Genomic DNA, 26,177 nt, shown 5'->3' with positions numbered 1-26,177 from the left:
GGAGAAATAACAGCTCTCAAGTGGACAGGATAATTGCATCCAGGGATCAGCGTGTTTGGCCAGAGGAGGAAGCCGAGTGCTTACACCAAGGGTGCTTGGTTAGCAGAACCTGAGCCGGGGAAGTTACTTGGATGTTTTTAGGCTACTGCAGTCAAGCTTCTCTCTAGCCTGGCGCGTTGTTTTCTGTAAGGATAGACTCTTTGTGCATCAAGTGCACGAACATGCCAACTGGATAATACTGCCTGCATCTGGCTCCCTGGGTCTCCTTTGCTTTTGTTGGACTAATTCCTAATTCCTGTTATCTTCCTTCAGGATTGTCAAATCTTTAATCCTTTTACTGCCTAGTTTTGTTTTTTTTTTTTTAAGTGAATTTTCTAAACCTCTACTGCTATCTGTTCTTTTTTGTCCTGTCAAAGAACAGCATTTATTTCAAAGTTTTTGATTGGGTAAGCAAGCTACAACTACCTTTTCATCCACTAGGTGCACTCCAGTTTTTGGTGACTGAATTTAGATGTGGTTTAAGTGAAGGTTTGGCAACCGCTGGCATTTATGCCAGTGAGTTGGTGAACCCCAGGGTATTTTAGCCAGTGCTGCAGATGGCATTACCTCCAGATCAGTTGGTGTTGAATTTGAAGCAACAGTTGGATACTCAACGTCATTTTGTTTTATAATTCAGTAGATTTATACTGTAACTTATTTTAATATGATCAGACTTGAACAGTAATATATTTCAGTTGACTCTTAAATATGTGTTTGCTACTAATTCTCAGTAATCCTAACATGTCTGACTTGATTTGATACAGAATTTTAAAAAGCAAGTCATCTTTAAATACGAGCTATAAGCCAGAGTAGGGGATAACATGAAATGGAATGGACATAATTTTTTCCAAACTCAAATGTGCTTGCATTTTAGATATTAGAAATGAAGCAAGGAGTGCTTCTTGAAATCAAACTCAAAAAAGTATTTTGAATCTAAGAAAACTCACCCATATATTCACAACTATATCAGTTACCCATTGCTATATAACAAATTACCCCAACATTTAGTGGCTTAAAACAACAACAGTGTAAGCCCCACAGTTTCTGGAGGTTAAGAACCCAGTCCTGGCTTCGCAGTAACCTGTATTTCAGGGTCCTTAGAAAGCTGCAGTCGAGATTTCAGCTGGGGGAAGGGTCTGTCTGCCTCCAAGCGCACTCAGCGTGGTTGATGTCAGGATTAAGTTTCTCACAAGTTGGTGGACTGAGGGCCTCTATTCCTAATGCATTGATGCCCAGTGACCTCTCATGGTTTCACAACATAAAGCGGCCAGCTTTATCCCAAGAAAGCAGATGAGAGGTGAGAGGAAGAGGGCAAGAGAGAGAGGAGTAGAAGACGAAAGTCCTTTTTTTAAAAAACATAATCTTGAGAGTGAAAACCCATCACTTTTGCCTTGTTATTCCTTAGAAGGAAGTCACTAAGTCTAGGCCACAGTCAGGCAAGGAGATTACTAAGGACATGAATACCAGAGGGGTCATTCCATGTGCTTCTCACCACACAGCTGAGGAGTGGAGATGGGTATGTTTTGGAGAGAAGAAAGGAATGCTGGGTTCTGTGTAAGACCCAGACACTCCGAAGAAGTCTACTAAGTTTGCTTCTGTCTTTGCTCAAGCGCTTGGGTGCAGTGCTTTCCTTTCCTTCCCACTTGCAGGGCACCCATAGTTTCTACCTGTTTTCTCCCAGAGATGCATGCTGCCACCCCTCTCTCCTACCACCTTTTTCTTTATGTCTTACAGACTTGCCTTTCAGTCCCTCCTGTTTTCATTGATAATAGTTAATTGGTCTTCTTGCTGCTACTTGGCCAAAGCATATTGAGTTCTAGTACTTTTGGGGCTGTTCCTAGTATCGATTTAGGATTTATATGTATACCGATTGTTGATGGTGGGAGATACGGCCTCTTGGTATCTGACTAGGGTCTGGAGGTTTTTGGCGTGTATTCAGTCCTATGAGACTAGTTTCATGTATTACTACTTTGAAAGAGAATCTTCACTTTTTAGCACCTTCCTACATGTTGTATTTTTGTTTCCTTTTGAGAGAATTTGTCCTGTATATAGCCTTGCTTGTATGTTCAGCGGCTTTTGCTGGCTTTGCATGTTATGACAGCCTGGCAAGCTACAGGGAAAGATAACAGGATTCCAAGAAGTCATTTTGGAAGCCTTGAGTTCAAGGACTCTGCCTTCAGTAAGCAATATGATAAATTATGGACAGATTATATGTATTTTGCACACGGAGGCTGGTACTAATAGATGCTTTTCCTTAAGCTTGAATAAAAATTTCCCAATTTGTGTGGAGATGAATGAGCATTATAATGAATATTTTTGATTACCTTAGCTCTCTTTCCACTGTTATATGGAGAATAAAATTAACCCACAAGTGAGGCGTCCCTTTTCCTGACATTCTTTCTTCTGGTATACTTCTGAAGAGAAGCAGATGCCGACTCCTGTTTGCTCACACTCCCTACAAAATATAGGAGAAAAAAATCAGAATGTTAGTTGGAAAGGGGACAACCAGTAGGGAAATAAATTCTGTGTGTAATTGTGTGAGAAGGCATTTTGAAACTGAAAGGAGAGAAGTTGTTTAAAAGCAAGAATTCTTGAATTGTGCTTGAGTAGTCCACATTAATTTTCATTATCCCTTGCGTGACGTACAGCTATTTTGCCTGCTGTGATGCCACTGAATACATTTTTTGAAAAACTACTCTGTGGCAGGCATTGTGCTAGGACTCATCAACAGTACTTCTAATCACCACACCAGCTTGAAAAATGCTTCCTTCATTCTTACAAAGAGAATTAGGCCCAGGACAGTTCAGTGATTGTTCCTGGGACACATGCCATGGTCTGGTCCAGGGCTTCCTTACCTCCACTCCTTAGCTGTGGTCTGGGCTCTTGTTCCCCTTTGTTCCTTTGTTCCTTCCCTGCCTTCTCAAATCTTCTCAAGTTAACAGACCAGTTATCTCCTTGTTTCCCTCAGAGAATGAACTAGGAATTGACTGCTTATAACCACTCATCTTCACATAAACCTGTGCTCCTGTGTAACTAAATGCTAGACCATGATCTGCATTCTGTCACGATTTTGTTGGATTAGAAAACAGGACCTGAAGAGAAAGATGTGTGGAAAGCTGCTTTGATCCGGGTAGTAGCCCCTGTCTGTCAGATAGATTTATAGAGCTGGGTTAAAATTATGCTGAGAAACCTAAAATTTAGGTTTGGAAAGTTGAAATTCATTTTAGTGAGGGCAATGTTGCGTTATTCCTCCATTAGCATTGGGTGGTGGGTTTTATACTGGAAAGGTAAACAGTGTTGTCGAGGAGAGCAAATGGTTTGTGCTTCCTCTGGAAAATTCAGCTCTCCAGGTGTGCTCTTTTATGTTCAAAAGCAGTGATTAATACTGTCTCAGACACTTGAGTTTCTTGTCTAACTAGTAGCAGCCGAAATGAAAACATAATTAGAGGAAATAAAGAGGGACATTTCAGTAAGTAAAGCTGATGACAAGAGAATGAAGAATGATGGCCTTCTAATGGAATTTTGTTTTGTAACTCTGGTCACAAATGCTTTGATCTTGTGCAAAACTGTATCTTGTGTTTTGCTTGAAGGGTACTTTGCACTTCTTTGGTTGAACCTAGTTTAAAGTTCTCATATTGGTTTAGGGCCATTATGCCTACATTTCTATGAAGCATAGAATGTTTTGTGAAGTCACTTTAATGGCATTACTAAGCACTGTTAAAATTAATTGAGGTTAGGAGCTTTTATTTCTCTCCCAGTGATGGGGAAAGACAGCTATTCCGTCTTTCCAGAATCTTGGAATAAGTTAATAATATAGTTGGGGAATTTTTTTTCCCCCATTCTTTCTTTCTGGTGATGAAAGTGTTTTGGTTAACAGAATCTCTGTATGTAAGGAGGTAGATTTTGCCTCCAGCATTCTGGAGGTGGGGTCTGAGTTCATGCTCTAGCTTGAGTAACGTTGTATGGTCATTACACATGTAGGCAAAAAGGTTTTAGTAGTTGTAAGTACTTTTTTCAGTAAGAGACTTCTTAGTAAGCAGTTAGCTAATAGATCTGCTGTTAGTGGGCCCCCCCCCCGCCCCCCACAAAAAACATCTTGGCATGGGTTAAGTGAACAATTCTAGAAATTTAAGCAGAGCCTCTATTGTGATGGGTTGATCTGTGCAGCACCCCCTCCCTCTGCCTTAGGCTTCTCTGACTTTTTGCCGAATGTACAATAATGCTCTGACCACAACCTGTGTAGCCAGAACACTCTGATTAAAGACTTTCAGGGCACGTGAGCATCTTCAGTACCCTTGTCTAAAAGAAAGTGTTGACTGCTGTACTTTCATCCTCTATGAATTCTTTAAAAGCATCTATTATTTTTAATTTGCAGCAGCTCTTGCCAGGTAAAAAGTTTTGGGAAACAGATGAATCCAGCAAAGATGGACCAAAAGGAATATTCCTGGGTGATCAATGGCGAGACAGTGCCTGGGGAACATCAGGTAATCTAGATCTAGCATCTGTACTGTGATTTATGCCTGTCTTAGAGCTCCTTTCTTCAGCACTTGGCAAGTCGTGAATTTTATATCAGTGACATAAGCATGTCAAGCTGTCCTGTCTTGTAGTATAATTGCCACAAAGGAGCTATATGCTGTAATTTATTAAAACATAATTAACAGAAAATCAAGTCTTCAATATTTTATTGAAGTACTAGTCTCAGGGGAATGGTCTTATTTGAAATGACCATAATTTCAGCTATAACTTCTTGTTCTGTACTGCTCTCAGCATACTTGGAAGTAGAAAATCCATGCCTGCCATTTGAAGTCATGTTTCTTTTTCCTCCCCTTGCACCTGTGTAACGTGTATGAGATGATCTATCTATGAATGTGTTTGGGGCCAAATTAAGTCACTGGGCACGGATGCTCTTCTGACAGACTACCCTTGAAGAGGGATGGGGAGAACTTGTAGAAGCAGACACACTGACAACAGAAGGAAATGACAGATCGTAGGGAGGAAGGAGACAGAAAATCCAAAAGCTGATGTGCTGTTACAGCACGATGTAAGAATGGAACCTCAAATAACAGCAAGTCATCAGAAGAGATCAAATTATGTTGTTTTTAAAAAGGGCAGTAAAACCATATTTTGTTTTAGTAGTCACACCAATAAAATATATTAAAAAGAAATTCTGCTACTTGAAAGGGGTAAACATTAATTTATCCACTTAGCTAGATAAACCAGTTATGTGAACTGCTGAACTGCTCTGCTATCCTGGATATATGAAGGGTGTGTTCTGTTTTCTTTAGCTATTTAGAATATTATACTTAGGGAAAAGCACAATAGAAGGTTTTGGTTCAACTGACCATGGCAGGTTTCCTGATTCCCCGTCATTGGTTTATCCATGAGACATCACTCGTAATTTGTTTTGAGCCTCTGGCTGCACTGTATCATGCTTGTGTATCTTTTTTGTAGATCATTCAGTTTCCCAGCCAATCATGGTGCAGAGAAGACCTGGTCAGAGTTTCCATGTGAACAGTGAGGTCAATTCTGTACTGTCCCCACGGTCGGAGAGTGGGGGACTAGGCGTTAGCATGGTGGAGTATGTGTTGAGCTCATCCCCGGGCGATTCCTGTCTAAGAAAAGGAGGATTTGTAAGTTGGCTTGAGGAACTTGTTCCTATATCTCTCTCTCTTTTTTTTAATCCCCTAAAACAAAACATGCCTGTTTAGTTTCCTTAGACATTCACAGCACTAATTATAGAGTATTGTGAAACACTTACTGAAATGAGATACAAACCAAGCTTTTAAAAATAGAGAAATTTTGGGGGGGGACATATTGATAGTAATGTGAGGTAAGAACTGAAATCTGGGTCTCAGTTCATTGGTCTACCAGAAAGCACCATTTTTAGTTTAAAACACAAAAAAGTAAAAAGTGTAGGAATTAAAAAAATAAAGCTGAAACCGGGGTGTTAGTGAACAGATTGGAGAACAGTGGTTTGTATGTACCCAGGAATCCTTACAATGGATCAGCTATGTAGGATCATTCTTGTTTTTCTAGCTAGGCTTTAATTATGGAATGTTCTCGGACCTTTTTTGAACAGCTTTGTTTCTCACACCCAATGTGTCAGAAAATTAGAAATTCTGTTAATTCTATACCTCTACTTTTTTTCAAATTCATTACCATTGAGTTCTGTGATGCCATATTTTAGCCAAAGCAGCTTCTGTGTCTACAGCGTCTTCCCTTTTAAGTCTAAGCAGTCCTTCTCAAGCGTCTTGATAGCCTTTCTCAAAACTAGTCCTTTCTTATGTCATCGACTTCCTAGATCTTAACACATAAATATTGGAGTCTTTTCTCGTTTAGTACCCTGTGACTGGTTTTATATTCAAGTCACAGATAGGAAGGCCATGAGAGGCACCCTGAATCTCTCTTCCCCTTTCCCCCCCCCCCCCCCCCAACTCAGTTTGTTTTGTACCTTTTCAAAGCTCTTCCTCCCCGAAGTCTTTTTGGGCTAATACTCCTTGTTAGCAGTCATTTAAGAGACTCGCCCCACTCCCCAATCATACTACTTTTTCCTCCATAACTTTCTTTATCTTACAGCATTTGTTAGTATTTTTATTGGCATACATCTGTTGCTAGATGTCAGAGTCTTGGTTCTATTTTCCCCATTCTACTTGAAACTCCTTTAAAGTAGCAGTAGTTAATTTTTGGTGCAATTCCTCAAGTATCAAGTACAGTTCTTCAATATGTTAGTGGATATTAAGTGAATGATTTGTTGGCATGAAGAGAATAGGTCCACGTGGAGTTAGCTTTATTCTAGGCATGTCTAAGTTGATGCTTCCACTGACATTGACACTTGACGTACCTGGAGCTTTTCATCATACAGAAGAACCAGAAAAAATGAAGTGAAGAGAACTTCTCTAAGAGGCTGGCTTGGATTTCTCCCAGTGCCACACCTAGACATTTGGTGTGAGGAATTTAGCCAGACAAGCATCTTTTATAACAACCCACAGGAAGATCCAGGAAGATCTAGGAACTAAACTGGGGCTTTTGTCTTAGTCTTGAGTACTAGCCATTCCAAAGCTGACCTGATTATTTTGGATCTTTTGACCCTGTAAAGATGGAGGTCAGGTTTAGTGGCTTGTGGATCCAGATAGGAAAAGACACTTTTTATTTGAACCTTCCAAAGAGGCTGCTTGGGAAAAACAAGGTGTGAGCTTTGGATGTGGGGAATGGGGTCAGGCAAAAATGATCATTTGCCTATTGTGCTATGGGAAGAATGATGTTACTACATCTCCAGCTTACCTCTTCTTTTGTTTTCATACTATTTCATGAGCACAGATTCCTCATAGGAAGTGTTGCCTTCTAATTTCTGCCAATAACTTTTAGTTATTTACTATAGGAGAAAAGTTAGTATCACGTATAGGTAAGTTGTTAGTGTGGTGAACTGGAACCTACATGACTCCTGCCATGAATTCTCTGTTATGTGTCAGTTTCTCATTCTTGTGTGTTATCTAAGGGTTGTGTGCCTGGGTTACTGGGAAGTTTACTGGAGGCAGACAAATAATTGGAATAAGGACAAAGATAAAATGCTGGGATTGAATTATTATTTTTGTCTGTTTTTCTCTTTTTTAAATATATTTTAATTTAACTTTTTTATTTATTGACTTGAGAGAGAGAGAGAGATACCAATTTGTTGTTCCACTTATTTATGCATTCACTGGTTGATTCTTGTGTGTGCCCTGACTAGGAATTGAACCCACAATGTTGGCGTATTGGGACAATACTCCAACCACTGTGTTACCCTGCTAGGGCCATTTTTCTCTTTTTGAACAATTGTTTCATTAATTAATCTTATGACAAAGCTGTATCTTTTGCATTGTGTCTTGTATTTGTATTTATAAAGGCAACGTCCATCCTTACTTGTTTTGGGAGACTGGTGATTTTTAGCTCTTTACAGTATTGTCACCAGAAGTTAAGACCTCAGGACAGAGGTCAGGAAATTGAACACTAACAATCAGATAATTTACTGAGCCTCTGAGGTTTGCGTTAAGATAAATGAAAATTCTGCTCAGTTGTGTTCCAGATTCTTCTCAGAAGGATGGGTGTGGGTAATGAAATAGTCTATATTTTGATGTGGATGCCATCTAAAGGGTGATATGGGAGGGACTGGTCAGTGACATCAGTCTGTCATCCTGCTGGTTGACTCCTGCTGGTCTCACCCCTAACCTGGCTTTGCTCTGCCTGTTGGTTAGGATAACATCTGACCAAAGCTCTGGTCATAGAAACCTCAATCACTTTTGCTTGTCATGATATGCATGCATCTTACTGGAAAAGGTGGGCTTAAAAAAAAATCTAGTCTGTCCTTCAAAGTGTTGTGTTCAAAGGCCAACAAGCTTCTTATAGCTAATAGTCAGTCCTAAAGGGTGGGTAATTGGTGCTTTTTGGGTCAGAGCACTCGGATGATTTTACATTTTGGGTGGCTGTACCAGCATTACCTCCAGTAAGCCATGGAAAAGCCTCGTTTTAATCCCCTGAGAGCAGAAAACATCATTTCTGATGACATAATGAATGTGGACCTCAAAACAAGTACTAAGGGATGATTCTCAGATACTGATGACAGATAATCCAGACTGATGAACTTTTCAATTAAAGAAGGTTAGGTTTAGAATCAAAGTAATCTACTCATTATAAAGTGGTTTTCCATTTTCAGTAAGGTTGTTTTCTGGCTACAGTGGAATGAAGGTATTTAACTCTGTCTAGCTTTTTAAAGTTCATTTTGATTGTAGAACTGGATTCAATTTGGTAATTTTGACTTCTGTGATTAGAGTACTTTCAGGCTGACATTTAGAATTCAACAGCAGTATTTTGTACTTAGCATGCACTGTAAATTTTTTGGTAGTATTTCACATAGGAAACAAAAACTTCAGGATAGCAGTTTTCAGAATAGGAAACCTCAGAATACCAGTTAAGTCAGTTAAGATGACCAGGGTCATCTTTTTATTTTCATTTAATTTTATTTATTTTTGTATCTTTTATTCCTAGAATAAGACACCCACCTACCCCCCCAAAAAGCATGGTTCAGAATGCTTTTACAAAATCACACGTAACTGTGGTGTTTTGAAGCCACTGGCTGAAATTGGCTATAAGGACCCTGTTATTGAAAATTTTATTTTTTTACGTGCCAGTTGATATTCAAATAGATTGAAGCCTAGCCAGTCAGAACTTTCTGTCTTTCATAATTTCTATCTTACTGGTTCATGGTACCCACTGAAATGAGAAAGACCACTGTAAGCTTCAGTTAGGGTGAAGACCACTGTAGTCCCGGAAGAAAGATTTAGAAAAAACATCGTGGGAGGGCCTCTCCGCTTGTTTGTGCAGACTGACCGCCATACGAACTAGAGAATGCGTGTGCACTCACAGGAGTTCGTTTGGGTCATGAAACTCGATGGCTTGCTTTTCTGGTCTTTACTGCATGTATTTATTCATTTATTTATTTACTTAAAAGATTTTATTTATTTCTAGAGAGAGGGGAAGGGAGGGAGAAAGAGAGGGAGAGAGACATCAATGTGTGGTTGTTTCTCACATACCCACTATCCGGGACCTGGCCCGCAACCTAGACATGTGCCCCAACTGGGAATTGAACTGGGGACCCTTTGGTTTGCAGGCCTGCACTCAGTCCACTGAGCCACACCAGCTGGGCTTTACTGCATTTAAGTAACCAGTGCTACTTTAATTTATTTTGTTTAAAAACCTTATGCAGTATAATGCAAATAAAAGTTGGGTTTAAGTCTCAACAGGATCTTAATTTCCTCATCTGCAAAATGGGAATAATTAAAACCCCAAAAGTCTTAATTCATATGGCTAGATAATATATATGAACATGCTTTGTAAACCTTATAAAATCTTGCTCCTCAAAGTCTATGGGCCAATAGCATCATCATCATCTGGAAACTTACTAGAAATACAGAATGTCAGACCCTATCCCAGGCCTATTGAATCAAAGCCTGCATTTTGACAAGACCCTTAGGTGATTTTGTATGCATATTCAGGTCTGTTAAATACTACTGTAAAACATATTTTTCTTGGAAGTTTAAATTACCAGGAAGCTGTGGATCAAATACAGAAACTTTTTTTTTACAGGGTGGAGTTCTTTTAGAATTGAGCTTCCCTTGAACGAGAAATCTGCATGCTGTACTTTGCAATATCAAATTTTTAGGCACTGACTAGATAAAAAGTAAAAAGAAAACTTTTAGAAAACCTATTTTTGGTTTTGATTTCTGTAATAATGAATACCATTCTACACATTTAAGATAAGTTTTTTTTTCTTTTGGATCTGGTGGTTACACAACAGACAGAAACACTCTTAGCTTTCTGCACACCAGGAATTTGATCATACGTGCAGTGCCTGGTATATTTTGTGTTCCACTCCTTCTAAAGTGCACATCTCCTTGTTTCGTTCATTTTAAAGTTGGGATGTATCTTTCAAATGACAGCACGTCATAGTTTAATTGCCAGTGTTTCCTTTTTAGCAGCATATAAAATGATTGTGTGTCTTATCGATTGATGGTGTCTCAGATTTGATGAAATACAGTTGGTGGTGGCATGATTCTCTACACATATCTCAGAGAAAGTCAGTGGGACGAAGAATCTAATGATTAGAGCTATAGCAGTTTCTTTTCAGCGGGGAAAACATGAGATGTCTAGCAATTTTGAAGCTTTGGGGGAGTAGAGTTAAGGGTGGGTGTGTTTTTAAAAAGACAGTGGTAAAAAATGAAAATTGGATAGAGGACTGCTAAGAATTTTTTTAAAAAAGAATTGCTCTTTCATGAGTTGCCTTATTTAATCATTGAAACAACCCTTTGAGGTAACTGTTGAATTTATAGATAAGAAAAATGAGGCTTGGAAAGCAAATGATGGTGTCTGGATTCAAACTTTGTTCTGATTTCAGTTCTTAACTATATTGCTTTCTATTATGTCAGACTGGCTTGTTTATTAGTTGACTCCCTCACAGTAGATTGTATGTCAACCTAAAAGAGTAATTCACATGGCTAGTAATTTCAAACTTTTACTTGTTTTTAAATATTTTTTTAAAGTGTTTTATTTATTTGTTTTTAGAGAGAAGGGAAAGGAGGAAGAGAGGGAGAGACATCGATGTGTAAGAGAAACATTGATTGGCTGCTTCTCACACACCCCGGCCTAGGGACCTGGTCTGTAAGCCAGGCATGTACTTTGACTGGGAATCGAGCTGGCAACCTTTTGGTCCGCAGGTTGGTGCTGGATTCACTGAGCCACACCAGCCAGGGCCATTTTTTAATAATAAAAACAAATTTTTTTAAATTACTGGTGGAGCTATAAATTGCTGAGCTTTAAAGGAAATGGATGTTTCAGTTTTTTTGACATTTTGTAAAAAACAGACAATATGTGCAGGAGAAACCACTTGTTCAGTTAGTGTTAGGGTTTCTGGACTCAGTGTGTCAAGCAGGTATGTTAAATGCTCCTTTTTAAAACAGAGGAGAGGAGCCCTCACTGGTGTGGATTGAGTGCTTGACCTGCAAGCCAAGGGATTGCTGGTGGTTCAATTCCCGGTCAGGGCACGTGCCTGGGTTGTAGGCCGGGCCCACAGTGGGGGGCGTGGGAGAGGCAACCACACATTGATGTTCTTCTCCCTCTCTTTCTCTCTCCCTTCCCGTGTCTCTAAAATAAATAGATAAAATCTTTAAAAAAAAAAAAAGAAGAGGAGAAGAAATTTACTAATTTCATTAAATGTTACTTGTGCCATATGGAGCTTTGTGATAAAATCACTTGCAACTTATTGCAAGTTAAATTCTCATTTCTCTGACTTCACTCAGAAATAATAGATATTCCCTGAAATTTTCTTCATATGCGTCTTTTGAGGAAGCTGAGTCATAAGTAGATGTACTATGATCTCTACAATATATGTTTCTTCTATCTGTCTGCTTTTCTCTCAGTTCCTCAATATCTAGCAATGGAACATTCCTCTGCCTCTGTTGATCTGGGGTCTCACAGAATCCTTCTTGGCCCCACTCTTGAGATTTTGACTGGGCTCGGCTGTTTACATGTGGAGCACTCACTGAAGCCTGTATTTGAGTACTACAGGTTTGGGTTAACATTGAAATCCACAAAAAAGGTGCTGTTAATCCTTTTTTTTTTTTTTTGCTTTTTCTTTCATTTAGTTAATAGACTTTTCTAATACTATTACATACTAGGTAGTGTGTGAAAAAAAGCAAAATGTAAGCCCTGTTTTTATGATGTTTGTATTGGACTTAATTACAATGGTTTTCAATTGTGACTGCTTATTGGAGTTAACTGGAGAACTCTTTATAACGTTTGTGGGAACTTGTACAGACCAATTAAGTCAGAATCTCTGGTAGCGAGCCCAGACACACTTGTAAATTTTAAAAAGATTGTGATACCCAAACTAAATGGCTCTCGTAGAGCCACTGCATTGTGAAAATGACAGTGTCCCTGGTGGGGTCAGATTGACAGTATACACTTACATTAAAGTTAAACCACACAATCAGGGCATTTATGATTTTAATCTTAATATCACAGATAACGTGACATAAGAAATTCTCTCTTAGTGTATAGCTGTTACATTACTTTTGTATAAAATGATTTATACTTTACAAAGCTTTTTTGCACACGTATTATTTCATAGATGTTTGCAAGTACTGTGTTTTAAACAAAGTTACTGTTTTGGGGATGAGAAAACTAAGGCTCAGGTTTAATAACCTGTTCAAAGTCCTGTGACCAGTAAATGTAGGTAATTAAAATAGCATGTAGATTCTGTGCAGTCTGAGTTAGTACTTTCTTAAATACCATGTAGTTACGAACATCTTATCTTAAATATTAAAACAATTTTTTAAAATCCCATAAAATATACCAGTCTATTTATACCCCTATTCTCTCTCTAGGGCCTTTACATTTCTGAGAGATCATTTTTATGATTTTGAATCCTGTATTTTTTTAATAATTTAGACTTTTTACTCTTGGTACCATTCAGAAATCAGACTTTTATGTCAACTATTTTTATTTAGGGCTGTTGTTGATTTACTGAACTTTTTTCTTTCAACTTTTGTTGAACTATGACCTATGTATAGGAAAGTGTGTAACTCATACGTGTTCATTTTGATGAATTTTTACAAAATGAATACGCCCATACATCTACAATCAAGAAATAGAAGACTCCTTTGGGACCCTCCCCACCTTCAAATAGAAGGAACCTACTTTTCTGGTGAGCCATTAATAACCTACTCATAGTAAACCAGATAGTGTATTTTATTTGAATGGATTATACAGATGAAAAACAGCCCACCCCCAGGGCTACCTCTGAAAACCTAGCCTTTAGCTATATAATTGAGAATGGAAGTATCAGTGGCCAAGATTTCAGGCTACGGACTGCTTCCAGACTGGTGGCGGAGCAGCTTCTGCTTCTCAGCAAGCCCTTGTCACAAGGGTCACTGAGGAAAGGTAACACAGAGCATTGATTTGGTGAGTGAGCCTCCTGTCACCAGATTTCTTGCTTGTTGGTAAAACTTCCTACTCCTTTATCCCATTGTCTTCCCATTTTGGCCCACAGACCTTGTGAACTCCTTGTGAGAAGTTGAAGCTGAGCTGTTCTCCTAAGCCAATGACTTGATTTGTAGATTTGGGGAAGGTGACTTAGGTGTGTTAGTTGGGTGATCCTTTTATGCTCTTTATTACTGACATTGATGAGTCTGACTCATGTCCTTATTTGTTACCTAGACCATGTCTCCGCCTCCGGGGTTCTTATCTAAAGACAGTGGGAGGACCCTTCTTTTAGCAGTTAAATTTTGTAGGAAATTTTTTTGGTAATACAATTTTCTTTGTGATAGTTTTTAAACTTCTGCCAGGCGCTGTATTTAGTGCTGGGGATATGAAAATGAAATAGCTACTGTCAGTTTTATCTTTTCAGGAAGAGGGAGCTATTGTCTCTGGACATTTTGAAATAACTTTGTCTCCAGAAACCTGTCATATTTTCATCTCTGCTTTGAGATCTCACTGTGGTGCTTAATTAGCCATCACTCACTGCTTTGGAACCACCAACAGTCTTGTACTTTGAAGATTCTGCTGTGAAAGTCACATGTCAGTGGCTGCCAAGACTGATTTATCATCTTGATGCCACATGAAACTAAGTTCTATGTCCTAAGTTCCTTCTTGTATATATTCCTTTGTTCATGTTAGCCACGACATCTTCCTTTTTCTGCCTTGCGTTTGAACAGAGAATGATTTTGGAAGTACAACAGGCTCTGAACTGAGTTGAAAGGTCTAAGCCTGTCAAGGTACATGAGCCCCCTGTTCTAGTCAGAGACCTTTAAGAACTACTCCGAGGGCGTCTGTTTGTTCTGCACGTGCAGGCCTACCCATTCACAGCCGCCTGCTGCTCCAGCCTCCATTACTGACCTCTCCCCGGGGAGGTGTGGTCTTGGTGACGGGAAATGCTGGCGGCAGCACTCCTCCTCTTCTGATTTGATTTCGCCTTTGACTGGGAGCTTTCATTTGATCTGGGTGTATTTGTTTCTGCCTTCAACCAGAAGTCAGAGGTGGGGGACAAGTGAGGTTGCCTGTGTCTACTTTTATAAAAACAATAGTTACCTTTTGGTAAGATTGTGCCAAGCTCTCTGTACCATGTCAAGTCACCACACTAAATCTTTTCCTTTTGGAAATCAAGGTCTTAACTTAGGCTGCTGGTAAGAGGAGACATTTAATTTCCTTAGAAAACAGGACATCAGCGTGCTTGGCATCATATCAGTTCTTTTTTTTTTTTTTTTTTTAAGATTTCATTTATTTATTAGACAGGAAGGGAAAGAGAAGGAGAGGGAGAGAAACATCAATGTGTGATTGCCTATTGTACACCCCCTACTGGGGGACCTGGCTCGCAGGCATGTGCTCTGACTGGGAATTGAACCGGCAACCCTTTGGTTCTCAGGCTGGCACTCAGGCCACTGAGACACACCAGCCACATCAGTTCTTTGACGTCCAGTCATCAGTTATTCACAGTTTGAACCACTTAAGAGATAAATTGTGCTGCATTAGTGATTCAGTGTAACGTGGTCCATATAGTCTTAAGGTAATCTAATATGGAACAGGCAGACAGATAAACACTGGTAAAAAAAATTTTGTAGCTAGACTTAACATGTTTTGAAGGATTAAAAAAATTAAAGTTAAGGATTATTGGTGCAGATGCAGTAGGCTGTGAAATACAAGGTGGAACTGGTGGGGGCGGGTAGTACAAATTGGCAAGGCATTTATCTCAGGATAAGAGTAATTGAATTGGAATGATGTCAGACCACACTTAGCTTAATATTTGGAAGTAAGGGAGGAGTTTACATAGGCAATGGTGACATAGGAGGGGTTTTTTTGGTTTGTTTTGTTTTTTGTAGACTTAACATTTTTCCACTTACACTCTTAGCTACCATACCTGGAACTTCTTAGGAGTTACTCTATTACATAGAGTTAGATTTGAGAGTAGAGAAGTGGGACCAAGATATACAAAGTTTTGGCTGGGCTTTGGGTAGAAAGAAAAAATGGGATGGTGGGACATTGGGCGTGGTAAGACTGTCCTAAACCCTGTAACATAAATGTATGTCTGTCTCCCTCATTTGGCAAGACTTTCTGCAGTGTTCCTGCCGCTGTGTTGTCTGTTAGATTGTAATGTCTTAAAAGGGCACAGACACTATCCTTTTCTAATTAGAACCTAGTATAGTCTGGTGTCCGCAGTGGTTGCCCACTATCATTAGTTGATGATTAGTGAAGCTGAAGCTATTTTTTAAACAGGGCCCAAGGGATGCAGACAGTGATGAAAACGACAAAAGTGAAAAGAAGAACAAGGGTACGTTTGATGGAGATAAGCTAGGAGATTTGAAGGAGGAGGGTGATGTGATGGACAAGACCAATGGTTTACCAGTGCAGAATGGGATTGACGCAGACGTCAAAGATTTTAGGTTTGTATGTTTTACACTTCTGGTTTTTGAATGGGGGCTACGGGTTTTTGTTTTGATTTAGTTTTATTTTGATTTCAGTTTTCTTTTTCCCTCCTTATGTGTCCTTTTTAAGAATTGAGTCTAGTGTAGGCCATACCAACAAAGATTATAAATTAACTGGCAAGGCTGAAATTTTTAAGAGCTGTCGATGCCTGCTGCTTTGCCAAAACAACAGACTTTTGTATAGGGCTCTCTGATTTGCAGATTGATTCCATAAAGAGCATTTCATGATTCTCAAGTATCACAATCACCTGGAATGGGTGCCTTGGGGCTTTTCCCAAGTTTCTCCCGAATCACTGTCTTGGGAGAAACCATGGTTACTAATGGCAGTTTGTCATGTCTCTCTGGCATGTTAGAGTAAAGGGGAAAACAGTTGAGAACTTATTTGAGACTCATAAGCTCCCTGAAACTCAAGCTCCCTTTGAGGTAGGTGGGTCAGGTATCATTTTCCTCATTTTAAAAAGCCAGAGATGCAGCTTGTATGACTTTTCTTAAATATATCCTTTTCATGGATGCACCTCATTCCATCTCTGGTCATGATTAACTTGTAGGTTTTAGCCTGTAATTTAACATATGCTGTATTAAAATGGTATTGTATATTTGTCTTCCACATTTGGCAAATAGTCTTCATTTAAATAGGTAACATTTCGTGATGATCTATAATTTAAAAAAATCTAAAAATCCCCAATCCTTGATGTACAGATAGAGAATTTAATTTTGAATAGTTTTAATTTAGTCTAAAGCTAATATGTGTACGTCTAACCACGCACATGTATCCTACCCTAATATCTACCAATGTCAAAATATAGTATATTTTGGATCATTGTTTGTAGAACAATGTTCAGTTGCTTAATATTCTAATCTAGTTTTTGTATCTTGTGAGTGTAAAGGATTAAAGTCTTGCGAAGAAATCTGAGGCACAGAGTTATAAAGAGTTACCTAAGGTCTTTCAGATGAGTGTGGTGGCCTCTCCGTCCTGTATGTCAAGCAGCCTGTAGCAGTGTTTTGTGGTATTTGACTTCAGGGCAGGCGGTGGTGGTAGGGCTTGTGTGTGTCAAGGAACACAACATTAGCTTTAATTTGTACCAGCTGTAGGATTTCCTTTAGAGATGAAATGTGTATAATATAGTCACAGGTTATACGCCTCTGACTAGATTATAATACTATTCTATATTAGTCTGATTCGGAATCAGACAGCCCTGCAATCCTTTTGCATAGGGTGGCAGTACTTATGTATACCTGTGTCCCAGGATATGTACTAATAGTGCCCCTTTTTGCTCTTAGGAATGTCCTGGCTTGGATGATAAATTATATCCTCATATTATTTTTAATTCTTAGAGTTATCTCCTTAGCAGGAACATATCCTAGATAATGAATTTATTTTGTACTATTCTCTACTGGTCTGCTTCTTCTGGTTTCTTAGAAGGGGAGACAGTTTTAGCATTGCCTAATATATCTAGATAACACAGAAGACATTTTTTTACCTGTATAAAAATTATTTTTTAAAAATAGAATTATTCTCAGATGTGGAACTCCCCCCTTAGAAACTACTTTTCCATTGTTTCTGTGTTTAACAAGATGTGGATTTTGAGGGCATATTTTATTATCTGCATTTTGGGGTCTCTGTTTTCGTGGATGTCATAGGTAGTGATTTTGGTAGTTCATCCAGTGTTCCTCAAATCCGAGTCCCTTGGTTAAAGGGATTGTAAATTAATAACAGTAACTGTAAATATAAGGGGTGGGTTGTGGGAAGGCGAGTAATAGAAGAGTCATTTTATAGGCTATAACATGGAAACACCATAAATGGTCTCGGTTGTTTTGCAGAAAATAGTTTTAAGTATTATTGCTAATAACCTATGTCACGGACGTTGTCCTTAAACTTGGCTTGCTATAGTGTCCCTCCCCACTCAAAATAAGGTTTAATGCCCTTTACTTTCTCTGTTTAGCCGTACCCCTGGTAATTGCCAGAACTCTGCTAATGAAGTGGATCTTCTGGGTTCAAACCAGAATGGTTCTGAGGGCTTAGCCCAGCTGACCAGCACCAATGGTGCCAAGCCTGTGGAGGATTTCTCCAACATGGAGTCCCAGAGTGTCCCCTTGGACCCCATGGAACATGTGGGCATGGAGCCTCTTCAGTTTGATTATTCAGGCACGCAGGTACCTGTGGACTCAGCAGCAGCAACTGTGGGACTTTTTGACTACAATTCTCAACAACAGGTACTGTGTGTGTCTCTGTCGCTCTCTCTGCTCTCCCTCTAGCCAGCGCATTCTTTAAGTAACTAAGAATGGTGGGAGTGGGAGGAGGGTGGCTTATTTTAGGCTATTGATAGCCATCCTTTCGTAGCCCAGCAGTGATGTGGGTTTACAAAGCCTCGGTATCTTCCCCTCAAGAAGCTGATTCCCATGCTGAGGTTGTTGGCAAGAGACCAACCACCCTCCTTTACAAGTACTTCCTTTGGCTCCTACCTCGCCCCAGGGCCTGGAGAGTGGGTGAGGTGATGTTACCTCTTGTGACACAATCCTCTTGGATGCTAACTTAATCTGTCTGAAGAGTAATGTGATTGTGATGCTATTGGTTTGTTTTGCTTTAAAAATAGTAAAAACTCTGTTATCTACTATTGCCAGGAGTCCAGTGCCAAGGTTGTCTTGTTAGTAATGTCTTTTAATTGAGTTATACTACCTTTTGAAAACTAGTACCTTTCAGAAGAGTTAGAACTTCATTAGGGGGAAAATACACACAAATCAACAGAAAACCTACAGTGAAATTACTTGGCTCTTCTATTCATAAAACCCTGGAAAATATTGCATGTTGTGCCTTCTGGTTTTGAAGGCATTGTATGACTGACTATAGGGTTTGCTGGTTCTTCTTTTTATTTTTTTAAATGAAAATTAGTTGTCTGAATTATTCAAAGGGGGGCGGTAGCTTCTGAGTCTTGTTAATAAGTACGACAGGTTTTTTCCCTTGTGGCTGGAAGGTGTTTGATGGGCTTTGAATTTCTGGTAGGCCTTAATTTTGGACTGGAACATAAATATAAATGTCTAGGTTTTGAAGTTTACATCTTATTTTGAAGTTTACAAATTCTTATTTTGAACATCTTATTTTGAAGTTTACAAATTCCTTATCAATGGGGAAATTGGCTTTGGGTCTTTGGACATCAGTTGTACCGTACTGTTCCTTTAGTTGTCATAAATAGTTGATTTTCAGTGAGTTTTGATTGATCGATGACTGGAAATAAGGTTAGCATATGAAATCTACAAAATGAGATCCCTTTAAGGGATTTTCTGATGTGCATTTGCTCTTTGCTCATATCAGATGAATATGTTAGGGTTAATTCCAGATATTTTTTTTAAAGGGTAAAATGAATGTGTATGTCATTTTTCCTGTGGTTCCCTATAGATATGTCCTCTTTATAAGAATCAACTGTCTGTGTTTTTTATTGTCTTTATAAGAAATAGTCTTTCATGATTTTGCCCTTTATCACAGTGAATCCTCAAAACTGCAGTTTTGCAGGAAGCCAGACATTGTTTCCGGGGCTGAAGACATATTAGACTTTGAACTGTTTTGTGCCACACCAGCACACATAGGTACACGATATTTTTATGTAGAATTCAACTTGTCCGGCTTAGAAAATTAATTTGCCAATTTCCTTATCTAAATTGAGGTTCGTGAGAATAGGCTAATTAGATCCCTTAAACTAGTTAATATCAAGAAGTTTTATCTGGACATCTGCAATAATGTCAGTAATAAAAATAAATAATAATAAAACATTTTTTTCTGCCAAAAATACTTTTATGTGAATTCTTATACTCTGTTTTTTGGTCCAAATTTCTGCAGCAACCCTTAGAACTGTGGCCAATTTTGGTTCTTATCTTCCATTCCGAATGGAACCTTTTGCTTGTTATTTAAGGAAGTATTTGTGTCCAGTCTCCTATGAATGAAAATCTGATTCTCTTTCATTTAGTCATTCTTTACTTCATACTCAGAGTTGGGATTCTCTTTTGATTTATCGATCTCTGGTTTCAAAATTTTACCAATTTTTTGGGAGGCTAGATAATTATAGAACTTGAACACAGAAATTTCACACCCACAAGTAGTTTAGCATGATCACATCAAACACAACACCTGCTCACATTTATAAAATCCAGGGTGCCTTCACCAAGAATCCCATTTCAGCAATTTTTAAAAGTAAACATGTATTATTTTGAAAGTTAACTGTTGTTGGGTTCTGGCTTCCCATACATATCTTGGTTGCTGCAACATAGGGGCATTGGTACACAAAGATACCACCAGGGTATGATGTGGTCCTTGTTGTTTATCCCATGGGCTCATAATTCTTGCTTTTGTGAGTAGATTGTTTTACACGTTCTTGTACTAGGCACCCTAATAGCATGTATGGGAACCATTGGCTCAAAATTCCTGAGTACCTTCAAGACCTTTTAACCTCTTATAGGCTGCTAGATAAATGCCAGCAGTGTTAAGAAGGAAGGATCATTTTTCTATTTTAAGTTGATGTTTGTTCTTACATTTTATCCTTCCAGTCTTTCTTACCCTTTTGCTTTTCATTACATTTTATTCCCCTTTCCATTTCCACTAATTTATATCGTTCTCATTCTTCAAGGTCCAGTGCTATTACCTTTCTTGGTCTCCAAATCAATAAGTTGTCACGTCTGTTTCCTTTGAACTCTGTAGTGCTTTGTATTTTCCTGAAGAAAAATGTCACCATGTTCTGCCTTGTGTTTTGATTACTTGTCTAATAGTCCTTCCTAGATTGTAAGCTCCTTGAAGGTAAGGCCTGAGTCTTGTCCTCTCTGTGTCCTCTGCTTTGCTTTAGCAGACCGAGTTTTCAGGGAACTTTTTCTTTCTTATAATACCTCAGAACCACCCCCTCATGATTAATAAGCTTCCCAGACCTCAAACTTGAAACTAGCCTTCTAAGAGGCCTGGAGGCCACTTTTTGAGGCCCAGCATATATTCTAATACATGAGTCCTTTAGACCTAGCCCACTGGCTTGTGCCTCAGATACAGATAACTAGCCTGTATAATATCCAGGAAATCTACCTCCTGGATGTTACCTCCCTATTGCTCTGTGATCAAAAGCCATTGGTTCTCTCATCAGAAAAATGAACATAATTGTTTTGATGCCAAAATTTGTGGGTAACTTCAGGGAAATCCCAGACCTTTTGGACTGCAAATTATAAACTTCTATTCATATTTTTTATTCTCACTTCTAGCCAAGTCTATCTTTCATGAGTGGAATGGGCTCCCCTTATCCCACAGCTCTCACTTCAGTTACTTTGACTCATTTGGTCATTGAAATAGTGCAAGGAAGTACTCGGTGACGAGTGAGATCATTCATGCCCGTGTCCTAGGAACCTTAGACAAGGGAGGACACACTCTGTCCTCTGGGGAAGGAAGGATGTAAGAAAGAGGTGAATCTTGAGCTGTGTCTTGCAAGACCGGTTTGTATCAGGAAAAGAATAAAAATTCAGGTGGAGGAAATGGTAAAACTAAAGGCTTCCAATTAGAAATGAACAGGTGCATGTTCAGTAGATATTTAGAGCAGTCACCCTACGTGGGAGTTGGGGCTGGAAAAAAAGTGAGGTCGCACAGATAGTGTTGCGTGTCTTACTGACTTTGCTGCGCTGCTTTATAGGCAGTGATAGGACATTTTAAAGAAGGGATGACTTAATTATTGTGGTTTAGTTCTTTTGTGCTGAGTATAGTTTACTAGCAGTTTTAGACATTCTTTTACCCATATTAATCAGTTAGCTGTTGAGGGTTGTGTCCTTCCAGGAACCTTAGGTTCTGCCCATAGTGAACAGAGCTAGTGTTCATCGTAAGGCTATCTATCATACATGAAACAGTTGAGGAACAGTTGAGGGACTAAGTGCTAAATTGGTTGATCAGGAATGCTATCAGACCAGGGGACGGCTTGATGAGGACCTGGGTTGCGTAGATATAGCTTGAAAGACAGGTGGAGTATATATTGCTGCAGTTAAAAGAGCAGATGTATGGAGATGGAAGTGACCGTGGCATGGTTATGGGCTGACAAGAGTGGAAGGTATTGGGTTGGCCAAAGAGTTTGTTTAGCTTTTTCCTTACAACAGCTCTAGTAATGCTTATTAGTTGTCTTCAATGTCATTCGAAACAATTTTGTTAGATTGTATTATGACAGCTGTTATATCAGCTTGCATTTTTTAAAAAGTATCAAAGTTGGTGATTTTTTGTGCAGCCATTTTAATGCTGAAGATGGAAGAAGATATGCCACATTTTGGCATATTACACTTTATTAATTCAAGAAAGGTAAAAACACACTGAAACAAAAAAAGTTTTGTGGTGTTTGGAGAAGGTGCTGTGACTGATGGAATGTGTCACAAATAGTTTGCAAAGTTTCTTGGTGCTATTAACATTCCGACCAAGTGATTCTTTGCTCTGGGGCTGTCTTATGCCCTGGGAGATGTTTAGCAGCACTGCTGGCCTCTACCCACTAGAAGCCAGTAGCAGGAGATAGCTGACATGCTCAAAATATCCAGATCAATAAAGTTAGCAGTGAGAAGGAAAACTGTGTCTTTTATTTTGCAGAAACCACTAAACAGACTAGTAAAGTGCATACATGGACTTTGAGTCAGAGATGGTTCAGACCCCCAACTCTGCATTTAAACTGTGTGATCTCAAACAAGACAGCTCTCTGAGCCCCAAATTCCTAACTTGTAAAATCATCACTCAGCAACTCACAAAACAAAATCACTCAGTATAAGATCTGGCAAATAGTTAATAAGGTTTCAATAAATATTAGTGTTAGTTAGCAAAGACCATTCTTTTATAGAAAAAACTAAACAGACTTTTGGCCAATGCAATATGTGTAGAAGGGGAAAAGGAGACAGGTATCTGGTCACAGAGTCTGGGTCACAGAGGCCTTCTGAGCCAGGCCTGCGTCCCAGACAGAGCAAATGATTGTGAGCATCAGACCGGATATCTGATGTGGCACACATCTTTTTGTACACTCTGTCCTTTTGCCTTGGCTTTCTGAAATGGGTATCTAAACCTATTTCTTGTTTTGTTTGGAGTTATTTGCTACAGTTTGTATGGTAGCTTTATTTGTGATTTTATGAGGGGATCTGTCTTATTTACTTTAAATCAGTGTTTTGATTTGGTGGGGTAAGTTGGTTTCACAACTGTTAATATCAGCTTATATTGAGATACATAATATAGAACAGCCTCAAAAATACAGAAAAGGTAATTTTCATATAGTTTATTACAAACTTAATGGTACTTGTCTAGTCACTGTTAATCTTAAACTTAACTTTTCTATGTTTATTTAGAGTAGGGATTCTTTTTTTGTGCTATGAACCCCTTGGCAGTTAATGAGATCTGTGGACTGAATTCTCAGAATAATGTTTTAAAATGTGGAGTGTAAGGAGGGTTACAAAGGAAGTCTTTAACAACAAATTTAGTGATATATGTGCTTTATCATATGATGCATGAAAAAGAGCTAGGTGGACTTGCTATCTTAAGGAGCATAAACAAGATTTTCAGATGTCTTAACAATTGCAAAGTAACATAAAATGTGATTTCTATATCACAGATGACAATGTGGTCTGTTACTTATAATCATAATTGAAGGATTTTAAATTTTCTTAAAGATAATTTTACCTACCCCAAGTACCAAGATCTGGGGTTAAAAGCCCTCATTCAGGGTAGTTTGAAATGCTCATTTATATTTCTGGAACATTCTCCCTTTTTACTCACATTTCTCCCATATTTTCTTCTCCTCAATCCTGGAAAACATAGTGAACAGTTCGTATATAGTGTTTGGCAACATTGTGTGTTATGATTGAGCAATATGTTTTTTACTTTGTTATTTTTTAAAACTGTTTATTGAGGAGAGAGACAGAGAAACATTACTTTGTTGTTCACTTATTTATGCATTCATTGGTTAATTTTTGTATGTGCTCTGACTGGGGATCAAACCTGCAACCTTGGCGTAACAGATTGACACTCTAACCAACTGAGCCACCTGGCCAGGGCCTTCCCCCGCCCCCCCCGCCCCCCTTTACTTTAATAAAGGGCTATATACCTATTATATTTCCATAAATGTATTTTAGAAAATTACTACTAAGTTTCATTAAATTACAATCCTGGATAGCAGAAACCAAAGCCAGGATTATGTCATTATAGAGTAATCACATTAATTGTTGATATTCTTTATTTAGAATTCAGTTAATCTAAAAATAGCCTAATATAGCATGTTTTACAAAATTGCTTACTAATGTACTGAAACTCTTACCTGTTAAGCATGAATTTTTAACAGAGAAAAATACTCTGAAAGTCATAATTGAAATATGCTGTATTTATTTCTTCACAACCCTAGTCAGATGGGAGAGGGAATTGGCATGCATTACTTTTAAAAGTGTGGTAGTGATTAAATGTCATTCTTATGAGGCCAATCGTGTGCATAGTTTTAACACAGGAATTTAATATTCTTGGCTTGCTTTTCAATTTACAAGTGAGAGAATTATTCTATTATGTTGTGTGTAATCACTGTTAAAATGCTCACATTAACTATTTGGTTGATTGAAGCTTACCTTTACTGTTATTTGACTTTGTTGAAATTTTATGTGATTTTTTTTCAAAAGATATTACTTTACTTGGAAGAAGGATATGGGCCCCCCACCCTTATTTAGACATCGTTTATTATGGAATGAAATTCTTCTTCATCTGTTAAAGAAATGTAAAGAAGTTTCTTTTTAAAAAATTGAGCAGCATGGTTTGTATGTACCTGTTAAACCAGAAGTCATTGTAATCACTAGTTGGTCATTTAACCTGGTTAAGTGTTAAACAGTTCAAATAACCTGGTCAAAAGTGGGTTTTGACCCAGAATATTTTAAAGCAAACTTCTACAAATTTCATGGTCTGAGGACAGGCTCCAATATGTACTTTCATTAAAAATTTATAGTCCCACCACTGTATTTTGCCATGTATAATGTGCATTTTTTTTTTGCCCAAATTTTTTAGGGAAAAATAAGGATGCGTGTTATGTATAGGTAGTACCTGAATTGCCTTGAATCTGTTCTTGTGTTTTGTAATTGTTTGTTATATAAAATTTCTTTTACCATAACATGTTCAAAAATAAATGCTAAAACTCCTTTATAATACAAAAAACAAGTATCTAAAATAAATAAATAAATAAATTCAATTAGAACGAAAGATATTTTCCTGAAAGTTTGGGCCAAAAACGTGGGTGTACACTGTACTGGGGAGCGCATTATACATGGCAAAATACAGTACTTTCAGTGTTTCAAAGGGCTTTTCTCCATGAATCCTGTCACCAGCTCCATGAAATACGGCAGCTATTTTACTTTTACAGGTAAGAAAATTAAGACATCATGAAGCTAAAAGACTTATTGAAGGTCATATACTGTAAGTTATGCAAACACATGCTTTGGTTTCTAGCTCCAGACTGTTTCTTTCGGACCTAGTACTAGAAACACAAAGCCTTCCAATATGTGGAGTCGTCTCGCCTTCAAATCCAGCTGCATTCATAGTTTTTTTTTTCTGCATGGAGATATTGTGAAACAGTACTTATCAACAACAACAAAAAAATGTTTCTCCTCCATGTCATCTTCGTGACCTGCGGGGAGCAGTTGGTGCTCATGAAGTCAGTGGGATTTTGACTTTGACATTGACTCTGAAGAGTCTTACACTCTGTTCCCCCTATTCCTGGGCTTCCTTGTTGGGGGAGAAGCTGTAAGAGGTAACTCACAGAAGCACTGTGTCTGTGTGGGGGTGCTCACCACACAAAAGACTATTATATGCTCTTCACATGTGTTAACTTTAATGCAACGACTTTATGAGTTACTCATATCTTTATTGGCTCTATTAGAGGAGGAGAGCAAGGCTCAGAGAGATTAGCTTGCACGAAGTCACACAGAAAGTTAGTGGTGGAGTTGAGATGTGAATCTAGGCTTTCTGGCCCCAGACTCTGCTCTTAGGCCGTATCCACTATGGATATAGCCTTCAACTGGTAAAAAAGCCAGGGCTGGCAGTATATTTTATTGGGAATGAGGGGCCTAGGGAGATAGTCTTTTATATTTGCCAACTCCACATGTAAATACTATTCCATATTCTGAAAA

The 26,177-nt window shown here is 38.5% G+C and overlaps 1 protein-coding gene across 15 annotated transcripts in view; it reads left to right on the top strand.

Annotated features, from left to right (window-relative positions):
- Positions 1-26,177, top strand: part of PUM1 (pumilio RNA binding family member 1) — a 117,143-nt gene that overhangs the window by 42,012 nt on the left and 48,954 nt on the right. For 5 of the 15 annotated variants that reach the window (XM_024554486.3, XM_024554485.3, XM_024554484.3 and 2 more), the window contains exons 4-7: positions 4,415-4,523; positions 5,491-5,669; positions 15,838-16,004; positions 17,990-18,260. The exons of 4 other annotated variants lie outside the window; for them this stretch is intronic. In XM_024554486.3, coding sequence (XP_024410254.1) covers positions 4,415-4,523; positions 5,491-5,669; positions 15,838-16,004; positions 17,990-18,260 — 726 coding nt within the window. The remainder of the gene's footprint in view (positions 1-4,414; positions 4,524-5,490; positions 5,670-15,837; positions 16,005-17,989; positions 18,261-26,177) is intronic. 6 more of the 15 variants (XM_053921384.1, XM_053921383.1, XM_053921382.1 and 3 more) reach the window with 3 other exon arrangements.

The sequence above is a fragment of the Desmodus rotundus genome, chromosome 3 (genome assembly GCF_022682495.2).
Source record: "Desmodus rotundus isolate HL8 chromosome 3, HLdesRot8A.1, whole genome shotgun sequence".
Classification (NCBI taxonomy): domain Eukaryota; kingdom Metazoa; phylum Chordata; class Mammalia; order Chiroptera; family Phyllostomidae; genus Desmodus; species Desmodus rotundus.
Note: the sequence above shows the minus strand (reverse complement) of the source record. Positions and strands in the feature narration are given on the sequence as shown.